Source organism: Gymnoscopelus braueri (assembly GCF_963280865.1).
Source record: "Gymnoscopelus braueri genome assembly, chromosome: 5".
NCBI lineage: Eukaryota > Metazoa > Chordata > Actinopteri > Myctophiformes > Myctophidae > Gymnoscopelus > Gymnoscopelus braueri.
The window spans coordinates 51,348,912-51,370,561 of NC_137606.1; the positions used below are offsets into that span (position 1 = coordinate 51,348,912).

The 21,650-nt window shown below is 40.2% G+C and overlaps 1 protein-coding gene across 2 annotated transcripts; it reads right to left on the reverse strand.

Moving 5' to 3' along the window:
* Positions 1-916: 916 nt before the first annotated feature.
* Positions 917-20,380, reverse strand: ftr86 (finTRIM family, member 86). 2 transcript variants are annotated; one of them, XM_080428074.1, is made up of 16 exons: positions 20,222-20,380; positions 18,383-18,552; positions 16,287-16,443; positions 15,368-15,618; positions 11,966-12,061; positions 11,754-11,834; positions 10,856-11,017; positions 10,081-10,252; positions 9,331-9,435; positions 9,006-9,053; positions 8,848-8,898; positions 7,134-7,256; positions 6,886-6,927; positions 4,249-4,320; positions 3,125-3,327; positions 917-1,276 (listed from the first exon to the last, which is right to left on the reverse strand). In XM_080428074.1, exons 2-16 carry the CDS (start codon positions 18,542-18,544, stop codon positions 935-937), a joined length of 2,067 nt encoding a protein of 688 aa, XP_080284200.1. In that variant the 5' UTR covers positions 18,545-18,552; positions 20,222-20,380; the 3' UTR covers positions 917-934. The 2 variants fall into 2 exon arrangements, with proteins under 2 accessions (XP_080284200.1, XP_080284199.1); XM_080428073.1 differs by having other exon boundaries at positions 20,217-20,380.
* Between the last annotated feature and the right edge of the window lie 1,270 nt (positions 20,381-21,650).

The following is a 21,650-nucleotide window of genomic DNA, read 5'->3' on the forward strand; positions in this document are numbered from 1 at the left end:
TTTAAATAAATCATATTTAATTGAATAATATTTAAATCAGCAGTATTGGTATTTGTTGTTGCTGGTTGTTATACAAGTTGTTATGACAGTAGTCAGGTTTTGAGTTGCATAATATCCAGAAAGAGGTCCGTTCATAACAATAACAACAATAACAACAATCAAAACGCTCGTGTTACTCACTCCTTTCAACGGGCCATTCACAGCTTTTTATCTCAAGCAGATTTTTATCGAAAAGTGACTTTTCTCCCGTTTTGTATTCAGCAGTGGTGTAAAGTAACTAAGTACATTTACTCAAGTACTGTACTTAAGTACACTTAAGTATTTCCCATTTTTTACACTTTTACTTGAAAACTTTATAGTTACTAGTTACTTTGCAGATTTAGATAAATTAACAATTTGAAAATCACAAGCTCACAAGCTCACAATGCATCGGGATGCGACCTATTGTGAGCTTGTAGATCTGCCATTTTCAAGAGATGTGTATACACAGTATGAACTTGTGAAATGGGACATTCTCCACGATGAGTACTTTTACTTTTGGTACTTTAAGTTTATTTTGGTGCCAACACTTTTTACTCAAGTGATTTTTCGATTACCAGACTTTTACTTAACAGTAACAGAGTATTTCTACACTGCAATACTTTTACTTAACCCATTGATACCTGGAACGCATCTGTGTCACTTTAGATGTCTTTTGGCTATTCAAAAATAGCAGATATACAAGCTCATAGCGCGGCACCGAGTGCCGCGCTACGAGCTTGTAGATCTGCTATTTTTGAAAAAAATCTTGAAAAAAAAAATCTTGAAAGAAAATGTTTTAGATTTTTTTTTCTCAAAATGTTTCAAAATTTCAAAACTTTCAAAAAACCTCAGGTCTTAATGGGTTAAGTAAAATATCTGACTACTACTTTTTTCTTTCCATCCTTACAAAAGCTCAGTCCAGTTTGCAGACGGTCACGGTGGACCCGGCTCCGGTCCAGAACCTGAACCCCGGGTACAGGGCTCCGTTGAACTGGGCCTCCTGGTGGCGGTGTATGAGCTGGGCCCGGCCGTTGTGTACGCGGTAGAAGGCCAGGACGCCGGCGTGCTGGTCCACGTAGACCCCGACCCGCCGGGCCTTGGGGGAGGAGCCCAGCGGGGTCTCCTGGCCCCGGTGCCAGAAGGAGAACCCGGACCCGGACCAGTACAGGCACCAGGACTGAGCGTTGCGGCCCAGGCGGCTCTGGTCGTCCGAGCTCTTGCGGTCCAGCTCCCTGTAGGCCACGCCCATGGTTATCTGTGTGGAGGGAGAGGAGGACGTCCATTGAGAAGTAGTCAAGTTACAGCTATGATGGTTGATAGTAGAACCAGTGGTGGAAAGTAACTAAGTACATTTACTTAAGTACTGTACTTAAGTATAATTTTGAGGTATTTGTACTTTACTTGAGTATTTCCAATTTCCAATACTTTTACTTCTACTCCACTACATCTCGGAGGCAAATATTGTACTTTTACTCCACTACATTTATTTGAAAAGTTACTAGTTACTTTTCAGATATAAATTATTACATCATGAAACATACATTAACCAATTCAGCCCTATTTTATACCAAGGCAATTTGAAAATAGCCGATCTACAAGCTCACAACGCGTCGCAACGCGACGCGTTGTGAGCTTGTAGATCTGCTATTTTCAAATATTTAGTACTTTTACTTTTCATACTTTAAGTACATTTTGATGCCAATACTTTTGTACTTTTACTCAAGTAAATTTTGAATTCTGGACTATTACTTGTAACAGAGTATTTTTATATTGCAGTATTGGTACTTTTACTTAAGTAAAGAATTTGAGTACTTTTTCCACCACTGTTGAGAAGTAGTCAAATTACAGCTATGATGGTTGATAGTAGAACCTTAAAGTAGAACCCTATGACCTTAAAAAGTTGCATGATATTTATTTGTTAAATATAAGTAATAAGATCACGGATACAAGCGGATGAAATTGATGTACCATTCCATTCAGCTGTGTACTATAGACTAATTGACAACTTTTATTTCTCCCTTCTTGCAGAAGTGTACAGATCACCAGTGGTGGAAAAAGTAGCAATACTGCAATGTAGAAATAATAGTCCGGAATTCAAAATTTACTTGAGTAAAAGTACAAAAGTATTGGTATAAAAATTTACTTAAAGTACCAGCTCTTTATTAAACAAAAAAATGCATTTTCTGTGCTCTCTCCTGAGTCCTGATTGGCTTAAATGTTGTCACCTACCTGAAAATGTGCTATATTCTGTTTAATAAAGAGCTGGAGAGACCCCTGTGACCGAACAAACGCTCTGTAGCAATGATTACTATCAGAATATAGTACTTTAACCTTTTTAACCAAAACATTTATATATATATATATATATATATATATATATATATATATATATATATATATATATATATATATATCACTTACCCTAATCACTTACCCTAACTTTAAGTACAGTACTTGAGTACATGTACTTAAAGGGATACTTCACTTTCGGGCCGGGGACTCATTTAAAAAAAATATTAAAAATAAATGAAAAAAGTTATGGAAAATTCATGGCCCCCTCACGCATTAGAGTGTCCTACTAATGCGTGAGGGGGCCATGAATTTTCCATAACTTTTTTCATTTATTTTTAATATTTTTTTTAAATGTGTCCCCGGCCCTAAAGTGAAGTATCCCTTTAATTACTTTCCACCACTGCCAAGTAGAACATTCATACGAAACAAAAAAACATCAAAAGTTTAACCCATTAAGACCGGGAACGCATCCGTGTAATTTTTTGGTTTCTTTGGCTATTAAAAAATTGCAGATCTACAAGCAATTTTTGTTTATAATCGTGAACATTTAGCAAATCTTTGAATATATATATATATATTTCAAAGCGAACATTTGTAAAATATTTTGTTCCAGGGACCCCCAGAAGCAAAGATTTGAGTTACAAATGTTCGCTTTAAAAAAGTATATATTCAAAGATTTGCACACATTTTCAAGATTTTTCACAAAAGATCTACAAGCTTGTAGATCTGCTATTTTTTTAATAGCCAAAGAAATCTAAAATGACACAACCATTATTTGATGGGTTAAATATGGAGATAAGGGGTCTAGTACCTTCTGTCCGGTCCAGTCCGTCTCCCAGTAGTAAGGGCTTCCAGCCAGGCCCTGGCTACAGAGGATCTGCCTCCAGTAGGTGAAGCGGTCTGGGTGGTCCGCTGGGTTCTGGTTCTCTGCCCGCAGCGTGGCCTTACGACCCCCGTCTGACACCAACACGTTACGGTAGGCCGTGTGGGGGTCCAGGGTGGGCTCAAAGTGATCTGCATGGAGAGAAGCAGAGGGGTGGCAGCATTTAATCCAACTTAATCCATTGATTCGTTCAACTTTTTTTTATCTATTTTGTTGCTATTATTTGTTATTTTGTTTATTTATTTATTTTTATTTACATTTTGAGGTATTTCCTTGAGTATTTCCAATTTCCAATACTTTTACTTCTACTCCACATTTCAGAACCAAATATTGTATTTTACTCCACTACCATTATTTGAAAACTTTAGTTACTAGTTTATTTTCAGATATAAATCATGATATTATAAAACATACATTAACCACTTTAGCCCTATTTTATACCTAGGCTATTTTCAAACATTTTAGCTATTTTACTTTCGGTACTTTAAGTATATTTTGATACCAATACTTTTGTACTTTTACTCAAGTACATTTTCAATTCTGGACTTTTACTTGGAACAGAGTATTTCTATATTGCAGTATTGGTACTTTTACCTAAGTAAAACATTTGAGAACTTTTCCACCACTGCAATAGTGATATTGTAGCTCTGCTGAACGTATAAAACAAACAAATTACTTATTTTCTATCAATTACACACCCCATGAAGCATTGAATCAATGGAGATTTTTTTTTATTATAGTTTTTGTCCTGAGACAAAAATGTGATGACAGGGTCTCCTACCATCAAATTATTGTCTTAGGAATGCGACAAAAACCAAAAAAATCTCTAGGAATTCAAGGCTTTGACTTTCACAGGGGCCAGTTTCGAATTGCAGCCACCTGTAAGTGCTCTTTTAGGGCGGTTTTGAAGGGGAGTATGATATTACACTCCTTCATGACTTTTGGTAGGGCATTACAAATTTTTGTGGCATAGCAGGAGATCAAATTAAACCCATTGTTTGAGACAAATCTTGGTTACATGTCCTCTCTGGTTTTGAATTAAACACACTTACATTTCAACATGTCTTCTCTAGTTTTGGGCTCTGGGTTGACTGCTGTTGTCTGGTCTGTTGTCACATTAGATGCTAAAGAATGAAGAGAGAAAACGTCAGTCAGTCAGGGTTAATGTCCATGGTGTTGATGGTTCCTCATTTAACCGTATGGTTTGGAAACCTCGGCACTGAAGTGCAAAACAAAAACCTGCTTGTCATATCTGTCAGCATTTACAGCAAGGTTATAGTAAGTAACAGGCCAGTGAAGTCTGCCTACTTACCTTTAACCCTACAAGATCTCCCTCCACACAGCTGATTAAAATTTATGATCAATGGCTCTTGAGCCTTGCTCTTAGCAGTAGCCTAATATATGATATATATAATATATATAACTATATATAATCCTCCTATAATTCTACAAAGCTCTGTGCATCTGAAGCTCTGTGCGTCTGAAGCTCTGTGCGTCTGTAGCTCTGTGCGTCTGAAGCTCTGTGCGTCTGTAGCTCTGTGCGTCTGAAGCTCTGTGCGTCTGTAGCTCTGTGCGTCTGAAGCTCTTTGCGTCTGTAGCTCTGTGAAAGGCATGGCGAGAGAGTATGTTTTGCCCCCTGTCCGTCCATCCATCCGTCCGTCTGTGTGTGTGTGTGTGCGTGTGTGTGTGTGTCCGTCCTTCTGTCTGCGACCAGCTAATCTCCGCCACCGTTGGCCCGGTCGCTGTGAAACTGCGCACACACACTCCCTGGATGCCACAGCAGAACCTCTGCCCCACATTTTTCAGATCAACCTGTCATAGCGCCATCATGAGGCAGACTTTTGCAAAACAATTTTTTTGCTATTACTCCTACAGATTTTGTCCAAAAACCACGCAAATCGGTACACAGTATCTCTATAGCCATGTGATCAACACGGATCTGTCTGATTTCCCATATTCCATCATGATTGGCTAAAATTGGCTTCCAAAGTTTACAGGATTGGTTCATTTTGAACAAAATGCCTCAAATCATGAACGCAGCATGCGATTTTCGTGAAGTTTTCCACAGAGATTGCCACTTGGCCCAAAAAGAAATGACACTTGAAAACGTTCAAATCATCCCCATGGTGGCGCTATAACAGGCCGATTCACGTTTTTAGCTATAACTGCACCGATCTGTGTGAAACTTTGCACGCACACTCCCTAGAGGCCAAGGAAAAACCTTTGCCCTGCATTTTTCACATATACCTTTTAGAGCGCCACCAGGAGGCTGAGTTTTGTAATACACATTTTTTGTTCTTACTCCTTCAGATTCTGTCCAAAAATCACGCAAATCGGTACACAGTATCTCTATAGTCATGTGATCAAGATGGATGTGTCTGATATTTCATATTCCATCCTACTTGGCTAACATTGGCTTCCAAAGTTTGCAGGATAGGTCCCTTTTGAACAAAATGCCTCAAATCATGAACGCAGTGTGCGATTTCCGTGAAATTTTGCACGCACATTCCCACTAGGCCGAGGAAGAAATGCCACCCTTTTCACCTTGGCCTGTTATAGCGCCACCAGCAGGTCTAATTTAGCAAACCACATTCTTGGAACAAAATGCCTCAAATCATGAATGCAGTGTCCGATTGTTGTGCAAGGCCTAAGAAGAAATGGCACCCTTTTCACATTGGCCTATTATAGCGCCACCAGGAGGCCACAATAATCTACCTGACCTGGTGGAGACTTGTGCTCCGAGGAGCACTTTTTCTAGTTTCAAATGCATTTAGTTATACTTATGTTAACTTTATGAACTTAAATACAAATACATTGGACGTGAAAAAGACAATAGAGTTTTAAGTCATTAAGCTACTAATATAGACTGAAGTAATTAAAGCGGGTCATGTTTGCATGTTTGGAATTGTAAACAGCTGAAATCAATAATATATCAGTATTCTGATATTAACCTGCGGGCCGCATTAAGTGAAGGTGGGGGCCGCATGTGGCCCCCGGGCCGCCAGTTGCCCATGTATGAGCTAAGTGGAGGGATATCTTCTAGGGTAAGTAAGTAGGCAGACTAATATCACCCTTTTTGAGTTATGTCAGGTTGTGTTCCCAAATTATTGACGACTGATTTGATCCCTCAAATGAATTGAATGACTGACAACACCAGGAGGTGATGCCCATAATTGACACGTCCCCTCTTCCCCAGTAAGCTCCTCGGGAAACGTGTGGTATATGCATAGCTTTACAAGGTACTGTAAAGGAAGGCTGAAGCTATAACCTCATGAACTTTACTGTCCTTCTCCTTCCAGACTTTTGCTTAACCCATTAAGACCTGGAACGCGTCTGTGTCTCTTTTTGATTTCAGCTAAAAAGCATTATTTTACTCTTTGGCTATTCAAAAATAGCAGATACACAAGCTCATAGCGCGGCACTCGAGCTTGTAGATCTGCTATTTTTGAAAAATCGTGAAAATGTGTGCAAATCTTTTAATATATAGCGAATTCTTTTTACTCGAATCTTTGCTTCTGGGGGTCCCTGGAACAAAATATTTTGAGATGAAAAAGTTTGAGCACCACTGATATAGAAACATACGTTTTTTCAGAATACTGTTGGGATTTAGAAGACATTTGTAGAATCGGCTTCAGGTCTTAAGAAGTATCTGGTGTTTGAAACATGTTTCTACGAACACAAACGATTACCTTCAACACGTGGTGGAGGGAGAGGTGGAGGTGTGGCTGAGGCTAGAGAGAGAGTGAGAGAGAGAGAGAGAGAGAGAGAGAGAGAGAGAGAGAGAGAGGGAAATATGAGTTTACCACTATTATTCAGGATGCATGATTAATTGGTCATCATATCGGTATCGGTAATATTGGCCTTAAAAATGCAATATCGGTATCGATATTGGTGGTATATCGGCCATATACTGTAGCGGGTGTTTAAATGGTCTTACCTCTAGGACGGGAGGGTGGGAGGGTACATGATAAGGCTCCGCCTCTTTGGGGGCTGGTGGTGGCAGCTGGCCACGTAGACGACGTGGCCCCGCCTCTAGCTCGAGATGGGAGGGGACACGAGGCTTCATTACAGGAGGAGGAGTCACAAGAAAACAAAAGGCAAAAAATAATCATTCACTTATGATCAACGAGTGTCTGGGGAAACAAGCAATGGTGTAAAGTAACTAAGTACATTTACTCAAGTACTGTACTTGAGTACAATTTTGAGGTATTTTAACTTTCCTAGAGTATTCCCAATATTTACGATAGTATAATTTACGATTCTGTCCCTACATAACTCGAACGGCGCTGAGTCGGTTCTGGCGGACTTCGCAACGTTCGGCACGGCAACTCGCTCGCCTAACGGCTCGCTCGGCGGTGCCTCTCGTTGCTCAAGTCCGGCAGAAGCCGTGCACCTCCGACGTTGTCACAGTTTTTTTGGCCAACTACTTCCTAACTTAATATTAGGGGCTGTTAGTCTGTTTTTACCAAACGGGCTGAGTGGTCCGCCTTTCTGGGGGCACTTTGCCTAAACCCAACCTTAATCCTAACAAAATAATTATTGTATGAAAAGTAAACAGTGTGATGAGAAGGATTTGTTTTCGAGGCACATGGACTGATGCGTGATAGTGAAATGCAACCCAACTCGAGCAAGACCCGGAAAAGTCACGCTGTGATTGGCCAGTGGTCACTTTGAGTGACAGTTTGGGCAAACGCTCGCCGCAAAACATGATTTACGATTCTAAAACGTAACTCAAACGGCGCTGAGTAGGCTCAAAGCGAACTTCGCAACGTTCGGCAATTGTCTGTGGTTGTCGGAAAAAGAGTGTCTCCAGTGGGATTCGATCATGGACCTCCGGGTCGGCAGTCTAACGCCTAGCGAGGCACGCCACGAGATCAGTTGGAGCACTGTATGGTTTTGGGCTGTATCACAGGGCGGCAGGACGGGGTTTGGACGAATGCAGCTGTAGAACAATATTACGCTGGACTGATAGGCTAACGCTTATCGTCGACGCCACGGTGCCAACTAGTATTTCAGGAGTTTTGGGAGTAATTTAAAGCGCTCCGCCCATGTGAGCAGTGGCGTAACGGAGGGGTAGCAAGTGGTGCGGTGCGGGGGGGCCACCAGCAGGGGGGGCCCCACCTGCGCTGATACAAATATTTTTACAGCAAAAAAATATGAAAAAAGTTGATTTATATTGGTCAAATAGAACCGAATTAGACCAGAATTAGACCGAATTAGACCCGAATTAGACCCGAAAAAGGTTGTGCACGCACATGCACGCGCGCTGCGCATGCATGTACGTGAAACTCCCGCGGGGAGGCCCCGCGATTCTGCGTTACGCCACTGCATGTGAGAGGCAGTTCCGCCTGCGTCACAGAAGGGGGTGTCGATAAGTTACTACTACGACCCGGTGGCAAAAGCTGGTGCGCATACTGAATCAATGGTTCACTCTACCACTAAAGTCAGCCAGGATAGACAGCACGAGAGCAGAAAAAAGTCATCTATCAATGATTTGAAAGGCCGGACGAACAACAACCAATTCAGACCATCTGCTGTCCAATGTGAACCCCAACACATCACATCAGGGGAGCACACATTAATAAAGGAATTGACCTTGTGCTAACAAAGATGCCCACAAAGATGCCCACCCCTGATCTATGTTAACTTACCTTGAGGTCGAAGAGGAGGTAATGGTGGAGGGTTGGTCGTCATGTCATAAACTAAAGAAAATGAGATATTCATATTTTATACGTGATGCATGCTTTATTGTAAATAATATTTTACATGTGATTCATGCTTTATGATTAGAGAAGGCTGTAACAGTTACCTGTATCTTGCCTGGGACTTTTTTGCATTTCATCCACTGAGGTGATTCCTAAAAAAAATATTTGGGGCATCATAAGCTTAGGCATCATTAGAAGATTAGTCTTCAGACATTTTCAAAAACAGCCGATCTACAAGCTTGTGATTTTTCTTTTAAGAGCGGTTCAGAGTATGGGAAGCCATTGGCGACCCAGCTCATTGGCTGGCCTTTAGCCAATAGGGAGAAAGTGAGAAAGTAACGAGAAAGTGACGACTAGTTGCAGCAACTGTTAATTGACAGCTTTGCCAAGCTGTAAAAAATGTGTATGTGTTTGATAAAGTGTTTTTACCTGTGTTTGTTGCAGTATGCTCTGGTGGTGCAGTACCGCCGTCTGCCACATCACCGGCTAATGCCAGCGCAGTATCGTCTTCTGCTGTCATATTGCTGTCATTCACTGCAAAGTACAATAACCACACACACACACACACACACACACACACGCGCACACACACACACACACACACACGCACACACGCACACACGCACACGCACACACACACACACACACACACACACACACACACACACACACACAATATATATATATATATATATAATGTATTATTTCCTATGTGGGGTAAAATATATTTTGAGAATATATGTTATAAAACAACATCGTTAATCGCAATTATATTTACGATATCAATCGTCGGCTAAAATGTCATGATCCCTACGGCATTGGTTCTCAAAGTGTGGTCCGGGGACCCCCTGGGGTTCTTGAGGGGGTTCCAGGGGGTCCCCAGCAAAAGCACCTTATCTATTTATATGTTGGCTATTCCAAAATAGCAGATGAATCAATTCTGCAATGTAGAAATACTCTGTTACGAGTAAGTCCGGAATTCTACATTTACAAACAGCAAAAGTACAAAAGTATTTGTAAAATATACTTAAAGTACAAAAGTAAAAGTACTCATTATGCAGAATGTCCATTTCACAAAAAAAAACAGATCTTCTCTTCTTTTATTCTTTTCATATGGGGAGCCTGCGGCCAAAATACATATACATTTGGGGTTCCTTGCCATGAAACAGGAGGACTGACCTATGCTGAAGATGTTGGTGAGGCTGGTCTTGCAGAGGTCCTGGAGCTGGTCTCTTAGTTGTGTCATGGCTGACCGGACCCCCGTTATGACCCTCTGCTCCTGCCCCCTCAGACCCCACGGACCCCCACCCAGCCCTGTGTGGACCACCAGGGGCTCTAAGGTCACGAAGTTCTGAGAAAGAACGCAAGACAACGGACCAGAAAGATGAACCACTGAATATTAACCAATACTCAATTCAATTCAAAGGAGCTGTATTGGCATGAGAAAACCTCAGTGGTGGAAAGAGTACTCACATTTCTTACTTAAGTAAAAGTATCAATACTGCAATGTAGAAATACTCTGTTACAATCAAAAGTCCGGAATTCAAAATTTGCTTGAGTAAAAGTACAAAAGTATTGGCATAAACATGTACTTAAAGTACCAAAAGTACTCATTATGCAGAATGTCCCATTTCACAAGTTTACCAAAAAGTCGAACTACAAGCTCAGAATGCGTTGCATCGCGACACATTGTGAGCTTGTAGATCTGCTATTTTCAAAAATATATATAGGGCTGAAGTGGTTAATGTAATTTGTAATTTGTTTTGTAATAATAATCAAAATCTGCAAAGTAACTAGTAACTAAAGTTTTCAAATAATTGTAGTGGAGTAAAAGTATAATATTTGCCTCAAAAAAGAAGCAAAAGTACCTAAAAATTGTACTTAAGTACAGTACTTGAGTAAATGTTACTTTACACCACTGCAAAAGCATAAATGCAACATTTGTGTACTGTACCTTTAAGAAGCAGAGTGGATCCTCCATCTCTGCCAGCCGTGCCATCTCCTCACAGTTGCGCCACCTCCAGCGCAGTTGCGCCACCTCCTGGTCGAGACCCTGTATGTGCACCTCCGCTCTGCTGAGCAGAGAGGCCTCATGAGCGCTGAGGAGCTCACCCAGCTGGATGGAAGAAGTACTCACATGTTTTACTTAAGTAAAAGTATCAATACTGCAATGTAGAAGTACTCTTTTGCAAGTAAAAATCCGGATTTCAAAATGTACTTGAGTAAAAGTACCAAAGTATTGGTATCAAAATGTACCATTTCACATCTATCGATCTACACGCTCGCAATGCGACGCATTGTGAGCCTCTTTGTATATATATTTTTTTTTTCTCTCTTCATACCAGTAACCTGAAAGCTGATTGTATGACATTCTAGTGTGTATATCTGTCTGTCTCTTATATGTCATCATTTGTGTGCATGGGGATCTCATCTTAAACAAGCTGCGTGCTTAATGAGATTTCCAGTTTAGTAGACCTTGTATTGTGAATTTGTACTTCCATGTACTGTTATGTACTGTCATGTACTGTTCTCATGTCTTACTAAATAAAGTACATCAATCAATCAATCAGATCTACTATTTTCAAATGGCCGAAATGTATTTAGTAACTAAAGTTGTCAAATAATTGTAGTGGAGTAAAAGTATCATATTTGTCTCTGAGGTGTAGTGGAAGAGACGTAAAAGTATTGAAAAATGGAAATACTCCAGTAAAGTAAAAATAAAAACTCAAAATTGTACTTAAGTACAGTATTTGAATGAATGAATGTCTTTGTTGCAGACTCAAGGTCCATAGAAAAACACAATTCCATCGAACAAAACTTGAGTACATGTACTTATAGTTACTTTACAGTACCTGGATGCCCATCTCCTCTAGGCTCTTGGTCATCTCAGAGAACACATCTGTACTCTCTGTCTGTAGAGCCTGGACAGAAGCCTGGGAAATGGAGGCACATGGGAGAGAGGATGATGGGAAATGGAGTCAGAAACAAACGGTACACTGGTGTGATGATGTGAGAAAGAACTGAAGTCCAAGGTGTGCCTTGGGGGTTTTGTGACAACGTTTACCTTGTGTTGCCGGGCGGTTTGTGGCAGTTCTCTGAGCTGTTTCTCTGTGTCCTGGATTCTCTTCTGGAGGTCAAGCTGCATCTGACCTAACTCCTTCTGCAGAAGACCACAAAAACACAAAAATACTGTTAACAAAAGAAAATAAAGTGTCCTCCGTCATACTCTAGGAATTAGCTTTTGTTTTGAGCTGCAATTTCAGTACCACTTAATACTTCTACACGGACCGGTAAAGAGTGCATTTGGTGCACAATTATTTTTGCCACAATAACCGTGATATGTAATTTTCATATGGTCCAATCCCTACTCCCTAGTGCAGGGGTGATGCAACTTTAATGATGGAGAGGGCCACTATGTTTCCACACTCACTCCAGAGGGCCACATTGCATATAATGTCGGACCATTCTATGTCACACAAAAGTAGCAAACATAGCAGATCTACAAGCTCAAAACGCGTCGCAGTGCGTCAGTGCGTCAATGTGTTAAAACATGTAGTTTCTGCACTTTGGCTTTGTAGGCCTCTTTCTCCTCTCTTCCTCAGGTTTGCGTATCAAAGATGGTTAATTTATGAAGATACACCATCCCGATTGGAGCCATTATACAGGCAAAATGTTACAGTGGGCGCCGGGCATCTGACGGCAGATCTCCCGTACGTCCTATGTTTACTGGTGCTACAGTGCAGTAGGTGGCCAGTGACTTTGACCAGTTTTTCTTTCAAAACCTTTGCATCATGCACGTCACACAAACAGGATGCGGCACACGACACCAATGGTTTTGATAATGTGGCTTGTGGAAGTTAAATGGTGGATTTGTGGATACTGTAGGACTCTATATGAACAAACTTGTTATATCAACAAAACACATCGCATTCTGTTTGTGTGACATGCACAAAGGTTTTGAAAGTGAAACTGGTCAAAGTCACTGGCCACCTGCTGTAGATCCCACGAGAGAGAGTGTTGCTGGGACAGAGAAAGGTCAATGATGAAGTAGATTTTTTTCCTGATTTGTCTCTCTGAAAAAAGCCATTTTAGTATGAACATGTTGGGAATATTGTGTGTCTTAGTGACGATCGGGTCCAATTTAGTTCAGTGACCATGTGGAGCTAAAGAATGGTTCAGAAGCTGTGTCACTCTTCCATTGAAATGAATAGACTCCATTCTGCTTCCGGTCTCCTAAAAAGGCGGCCGACTACTTCACGCAGATACGGGAAGTAAACCAGAGATGGCAGGTCTTCCTTTTTTTTGTGTCTCTCTGTCATAATACCTGTCTCTCTCTCATATAATACCTGTCTCTCTCTCATATAATATCTCTGTGTCCTCTCGTCCTCAGGGTTGACTATAGTATATATACCTGTCTCTCTCTCATATAATACCTGTCTCTGTGTCCTCTCGTCCTCAGGTTTGACTATAGTATATATACCTGTCTCTCTCTCATATAATACCTGTCTCTCTCTCATATAATACCTGTCTCTCTGTCCTCTCGTCCTCAGGTTTGACTGTAGTATATATACCTGTCTCTCTCTCATATAATACCTGTCTCTCTGTCCTCTCGTCCTCAGGTTTGACTATAGTATATATACCTGTCTCTCTCTCATACTACCTGTCTCTCTCTCATATAATACCTGTCTCTCTCTCATATAATACCTGTCTCTCTCTCATACTACCTGTCTCTCTCTCATACTACCTGTCTCTCTGTCATAATACCTTTCTCTCTCTCATATAATACCTGTCTCTCTCTCATATAATACCTGTCTCTCTCTCATATAATACCTGTCTCTCTCTCATATAATACCTGTCTCTCTCTCATATAATACCTGTCTCTCTCTCATATAATACCTGTCTCTCTCTCATATAATACCTGTCTCTCTCTCATATAATACCTGTCTCTCTCTCATACTACCTGTCTCTCTCTCATATAATACCTGTCTCTCTCTCATATAATACATGTCTCTCTCTCATATAATACCTGTCTCTCTCTCATATAATACATGTCTCTCTCTCATATAATACATGTCTCTCTCTCATATAATACCTGTCTCTCTCTCATATAATACCTGTCTCTCTCTCATATAATACCTGTCTCTCTCTCATACTACCTGTCTCTCTCTCATATAATACCTGTCTCTCTCTCATACTACCTGTCTCTCTCTCATATAATACCTGTCTCTCTCTCATATAATACCTGTCTCTCTCTCATATAATACCTGTCTCTCTCTCATATAATACATGTCTCTCTCTCATATAATACCTGTCTCTCTCTCATATAATACCTGTCTCTCTGTCATACTACCTGTCTCTCTGTCATACTACTGTCTCTCTCTCATATAATACCTGTCTCTCTCTCATATAATACCTGTCTCTCTCTCATAATACCTGTCTCTCTGTCATACTACCTATCTCTCTCTCATATAATACCTGTCTCTCTCTCATACCCGTCTCTCTCTCATATAATACCTGTCTCTCTCTCATATAATACCTGTCTCTCTCTCATACTACCTGTCTCTCTAATATAATACCTGTCTCTCTCTTATATAATACCTGTCTCTCTCTCATATTATACCTAGCCTGGTAAACCCTCCCTCCGGAAATCTCATTTCCATTTGATTCCAGGAGTGAGTCTGGCATGAAGGCTTGTATGGGCGTTTCTAGTGCATTACCAAATAACCGAGCCAATCAGCGTCCTCGCTCATTGTTTTGTAGGCCAATCGGGGGTAGGCCAATCAGGTGGAACCCGAGTGGTTCACACGTCATTAATCAATACACCTTTCATACAAGCTGCTCATTAACATCAGAGACAAACCAATTACTCCTGGTGATAATCACTGCAGCCTAAAGTGGCTTAATTGGACATCAAAGGGCCACTTGGACATCAAAGCTACATTACTCCCGCCCAGCTCCAGCCCAGAGCCAAATTGCCCATATAGGTCTGCAGGCCAGACTCACTCCTGAAATAAAATACAAATGAGATTTCTGGAGGGAGGGTTTACCAGGCTATATTATACCTGTCTCTCTCTCATATAATACCTGTCTCTCTCTCATACTACCTGTCTCTCTAATATAATACCTGTCTCTCTCTTATATAATACCTGTCTCTCTCTCATATTATACCTGTCTCTCTCTCATATAATACCTGTCTCTCTCTCATATAATAATACCTGTCTCTCTCTCATATTATACCTGTCTCTCTCTCATATAATACCTGTCTCTCTCTCATATAATAATACCTGTCTCTCTCTCATATTATACCTGTCTCTCTCTCATATAATACCTGTCTCTCTCTCATATAATACCTGTCTCTCTCTCATATAATAATACCTGTCACTCTCTCATATAATACCTGTCTCTCTCTCATATAATAATACCTGTCTCTCTCTCATATTATACCTGTCTCTCTCTCATATAATACCTGTCTGTGTGTCCTCTCGTCCTCAGGTGTCAGTACATGGTGACCATGATGTCCATGGTTACAGCACTCTGCACACACACTCTCCTGGTCGTCGTGACAGTAGAGGTCCAGGGGCCTGTAGTGCTGAGGACAGCTCCCCCTAGTGGCCACGGTGGGCAGCTGGGGGTAGATGCCGCCCTGCCACCGAGGCCCCGGGACCGGGACGGGGGCCCCCTCCCCACCGCTGGGCCCCCCCGCAGCACCACCGGGGTCTGGCACCGTTAGTAGAGAACCACAGTTATTTCAGATCATCACAATTATTGTTCTACAAATGCCTTCTAAATCAGTAGTTCTCACACTTTCAGGATTTTACAAAAATCTTCCAAAAAAGCAGATCTACAAGCTCCTAGTGCGGCACGAAGTGACCCACTAGGAGCTTGTAGATCTGCTATTTGTTAATAGTCAAAGTATGAATATTGTATTTATTTAATTCATTCATTAATTCATATTTTGAACCATTTTCATCCTTGATTCTGGGGGGTCCTTGAAACAAAATATTTTGAGATGGGGGTCCGCGGCCAAATACATATCATCTTGGGGGTCCTTAACACGAAAAAGTTTGAGAACCACAGATATTATAGCAACATACGTTTTTCAGAAAACTGTTAGGATTTAGAAGACATTTGTAGAATCCCCTAGAAGCAAAGATTTGAGTTACAAATGTTCACTTAAAATATATGCATATTCAAAGATTTGCTTAATGTTCACCATTTTTCAAAAATAGCAGATCTACAAGCTCGTAGCGCGGCACTCGAGCGCTACGAGCTTGTAGATCTGCTATTTTTGAATAGCCAAAGAAATCTAAAAATGACACTGATTCTTTCCCGGTCTTAATGGGTTAATCGTCAAGTATAGTTTGATGATGGTGAGCAGGTCCTACCTGTCCTCCCAGGTATCAGCTCCAGGTAGAGAGGCATGGATGGAGGAGCAGAGGAGATGGAGGTCTCCTTGAAGCTGCTGGTCTTCAGTTTCTCCATGGCCTCCATCAGCACCGTGCTCCTGGACAGAGACGGGCGAGGGTTGAACACCTGCCGACACTGTGGAATCACAATGAGAAACAATCAGCTTGTACTGTCATTGGAATGCACTGACACCACCCATTAACATGTAAATCACTAGTTAGATAGGTATATAGTCTGTTCTCCTATAATGGCAGTGAATGCTGGACCCTGAAACCAACCCTGCAGAAGGCTCTAGAACGCATCTGTGTCATTTTAAGATTTCTTTGGCTATCAAAAAATATCAGATCTACAAGCTCATAGCGCGGCGCCGAGTGCCGGGCTGTGAGCTTGTAGATCTGATATTTTTTGAAAAATCATGAACATTTGTGCAAATCTTTGAATATGTCATATATTTTTTAAGCGAACATTTTTAACTCCAATCTTTGCTTCTGGGGGGTCCCTGGAACAACATATTTTGAGATGGGGGTCCGCGGCCAAATACATATCTAAAAATGTTTTCTAAATCCTGACAGTATGTTGCTATATCAGTGGTGCTCCAACTTTTCCATGTCAAGGACCCCCAAAATGTTGATATATATGCATGTATGACTGTATGTTATGTTTTTCTGCTGTAAAAACCCAACAAACACAATTAAAAAAGAAAGTCACATAACAGGTTTACAGGTTTAAAGAAGCGGGTGAAACTCATTTGGGCGGTGCCCACAACATTGGCACGAGGGAGAGTAATCACTGGCACACTGGCATAAGTTTGAGAGAGAGGATTAAAGCTGCACTGTAACTTTCCTCTTCTACCCCGGATTTCAACCCGGTTTCCTGCGCAAGTGCTGAAACGTTTTACTAGCTAATAAAGCCTGCCTGCTTGTTCAGGGGATAAATTGAATCTTGACCATCGGGTCAACATTCGTGGACAGTTGTATTGGCTCCTGGGGGTAACCGGTAGGTACCAGTGGTGGAAGAAGTACATTTTTTACTCAAGTATAAGTATCAAAACTGCAATATAGAAATACTCTGTTACAAGTAAAAGTCAGAAAATTCCAAATTTACTTGAGTAAAAGTACAAACGTATTGGCATCAAAATGTACTTCAAGTACCAAAAGTAAAAGTACTCATTGTGCAGAATGTCCTGTTTCACGTTTTCAAATGTATACAAATCTTTTGAAAATAGCAGATCTACAAGCTCACAATGCATCGCGACGCATTGTGAGCTTGTAGATCTGCTATTTTCAACTGGCCGAAATGTATACAGGGCTGGAGTGGTTAATGTATGTTTTGCAATAATAATCAAAATCTACAAAGTAACTAGTAACTAAGGTTTTCAAATAATTGTAGTGGAGCAAAAGTACAGCAGTTGCCTCTGAGATGTAGTGGAGTAGAAGTAAAAGTACTGAAAATAGGAAATACTCCAGAAAAGTCGAAATTCCTCAAAAGTGCTCCTAAGTACAGTACTTAAGTAAATCTACGTAGTTACTTTCCACCACTTTAACAGGTATACGCAGTGGTGGAAAAAGTACTCAAATTTTTTACTTAAGTAAAAGTACCAATACTGCAATATAAAAATACTCCGTTACAAGTAAAAATCCCAAATAAAAAAATTACTTGAGTAAAAGTACAAAAGTATTGGCATCAAAATGTACTTAAAGTACCAAAAGTAAAAGTAAAAAATATTTGAAAATAGCCGATCTACAAGCTCACAACGCGTCGCGATGCGACGCGTTGTGAGCTTGTAGATCTGCTATTTTCAAATAGCCTATGTATAAAATAGGGCTAAAGTGGTTAATGTATGTTTCATTATATCATAATTTATATCTGAAAAGTAACTAGTAACTAAAGTTTTCAAATAATTGTAGTGGAGTAAAAGTACAATATTTGCCTCTGAGATGTAGTGGAGTAGAAGTAAAAGTATTGGAAATTGGAAATACTCAAGTAAAGTACAAATACCTCAAAATTGTACTTAAGTACAGTACTTGAGTAAATGTACTTAGTTACTTTCCACCACTGGGTATACGGTACATACCTGTGGACAGTTGTATTGTCCTCTGGGGTGTCCGTGGTCCCAGTGGTTGTGGATACAGGCCAGGCAGTACGAGTGTCCACAGGGCAGGGTGGCGGGGTCCCTGAGGGTCTCCAGACACACGGAGCACGCAAACGTCTCCTCTCCTGACCAGGCTGAGGCCATGAGGACAGCTAGAAGGAAACCACACAATGTCAAAGTATAGCGTGAGTGATATTCATGGGTTAAAGTTCTCAGTCAGCAACAGTTTTAAAATAAAAATGTATGTTTCTATGTCAGTGGTTCTCAAAACTTTTTCATGTCAAGGACAGCAAAATGATAATGTATTTGGCCACGGACCCCCATCTCAAAATATGTTGTTCCAGGGACCCCCAGAAGCAAAGATTTGAGTTTAAAGGTATAGTAGGCAACATTAAGCCTATATTTGAAAAATACCTCTATATATATATTTTGCATTTTTTCCCCTCTATCAGCCACTATATAATGATGCTGGGGTGTTTTCCTGCATTGAAAAACACTCCTCTTTCTGAAATCCGTATTTTCCCTACTATTTAGGTTACACATCCGGGTATCCGGTGCGTAAATTCACGCACGCATGTGCGCATCCGTGCGCGTCCGTGTCCGTGTGAACTTTTTACTTTCGGTTTTAAAATGCTCTCAAACTTCTTTTTTTAGGCACATAATTTACTTTTCAAAAAGCGTTTGGATAGAATTTAGTTGTTTAACTTCATATATGTGGTCAATTTGTCATGAAAGAGCCTATTTAAAAATAAAAATTTAGAGAACCGGCAGGGGCGGGCAGTTCCGCGAATTGTATCCGAAAAAAGTAACCTATATTCGGCATGGCCCGTTTAGAAGTCTGCTTACTCTATGGAAGTCCTCCGTGCGTCACCCCCTGGTGGTCGGGGAAACGAACTGCTGGATTTTTTTCCTTTGTTTATCTCTGAATCACCTACAATCCCTTTAAAATGTTCGCTCTAGAACAATATATATTCCAAGATTTGCACACATTTTCACGATTTCTCAAAAATAGCAGATCTACAAGCTCATAGCCAAAGTGTAAAATAATGCTTTTTAGCTCAAATGAAAAGTGAGATGCGTTCCAGGTCTCAATGGGTTAAGTCATTTGGATTCCATAGAAGCCAGCATAGCATGTCTTCTGTGTTCATTTTGACAGCAAATTCTGATTTAGTCTTAGTCTTTTCAATAACACATCATTTAGTTTTAGTCCTATTTCTAGTCTTCTGAAATGTTTTAGTCTTAGTCGACTAGATATAAATAAAACAAAATCTTAGTCTTTTGGTCTTAGTCAACAAAATGAACACTGTATATATGGAACCATGTTGTGCAGTGAAAATAGCCGATCTGTAAGCTCTCAATGCATCACCGGTTATTATTTTAAGATTGGAGCATTTGAAGTGGTCAAACTTCTGAACAATAATATGTTGTGAACAATAATATGTCATGAGATTTTATCCATGGATATTTTATGGTTGTTGTCATAGTAATCAGTGTTTGTTTAGTAACAGGAGACTCCACGTCTCTCCAGCTCTTTAGTAAACAGAAAATACAGTACATTTCAGCTTAAATGTCCAGTTTTTACTTTTACTTTGTGTCATTACTTCCAATGTCACTTGTTCATCCTGCATGAGTTTTCTCTCCTGGTTGGATACAAATGGTATCTCAATCTGAAAATTTATTTTCTGTTTACTAAAGAACTGGAGAGACAGCAGGGAGTTACTGAACAAACACTCAATAGCAATGATTACTCATGAATATAGAGCTACTTAATTAACACTTACAGTATTTCAACAAAACAACAAAAAATATCACTTACTACACCTTGAAGATATTTTCTCTGCAGGTGAAATTTAGTTGCGATGAAAACGTGACGCCTTCCCAAGTAGACGCTTCAAGATACTGTTAAAGTCACCTGAGTTGTTCCAACCATGGGACCAGATGCAACACACAACAGGAACAGAGTTGAAGTGTCATTACACATGCATGACATGCTGTTTGAAACATGCAGTCTGAGGTGAGGTGCAGGGCAGGAAAGACGAGTTTGTCAACAACTTTACCTTCTTCTCACAATGATGTCATGAAGAATGCATTCACATCCCCAACTCTGGCTTATTATTGGCTCCCCTCATTTATTTAAATGCCACTGTTTCTCAACATAGGGTTCTGGGGACACACCGGGGGTCCAAATAGACACTTACTTGAAAGAAGTACTCACATTTTGTACTTGAGTAAAAGTAGCAATATCACAATGTAGAAATGCTTTGTTACAAGCAAAAGTAAAAGTACCAGAATTTAAAAGTATACAAGTATACAGTATTATAAGTATTGGCATCAAAATATACTTAACGGTAGGGTAAGTGATATTTTTGGGTATTTTGTTTTGTTAAAAAGGTTAAAGTACTATATTCTGATAGTAATCATTGCTATAGAGCGTTTGTTCGGTCACAGGGATCTCTCCAGCTCTTTAGTAAACAGAATATAGTACATTTTCAGGTAGGTGACAAAATGTAAGCCAATCAGGAGAGAGCACTGAAAATGCATTTTCTGTTTAATAAAGAGCTGGAGAGATATGGGAGACTCCTTTTACTGAACAAACACTCTATAGCAATGAGTATTATCACAGTATAGAGCTATTTAACACTTGTTTTAACCAAAGTAAATCAAAGTAAAACCCTACCTTTAAGTACTAGAAGTAAAAGTACTCATTATGCACAATGTCCCATTTCACAAGTTATCATTATGTATAAAATCCTTTGAAAATAGCAGATCTACAAGCTCACAACGCGTCGCTTGAGCTTGTAGATCTGCTATCTTCAAATAGCCAAAGTATATATATAGACCCTCCAGAAAAATGCGATCGCAGAATTTACAGCATAATCAGCAAAATGACGCATAATTATGCGGGGGTAACGTTTTTTCAAAAAGGCCGCATCGCATCGCATAATATGCGCATCGCATCGCATAATATGCGCATCGCATCGCATAATATGCGCTTCGCATATTTCGCAACTTTTCACATATTTCGCATTTTTCGCATATTGCCGCATATTTCACAACTTCCCGCTATTTCACCGCATAAAATTGCAAAAAAAACCCCGCAAATTTCATTGCAAAATCAAGGATTTTAGCCCGCATAATCAAGGATTTTTGCCCGCGTTTTTCTGGAGGGTCTATATATAGGTCTGACTCTGAAGTGGTTAATGTATGTTTTTTTTAATAATAATCAAAATCTACAAAGTAAAAAATTGTA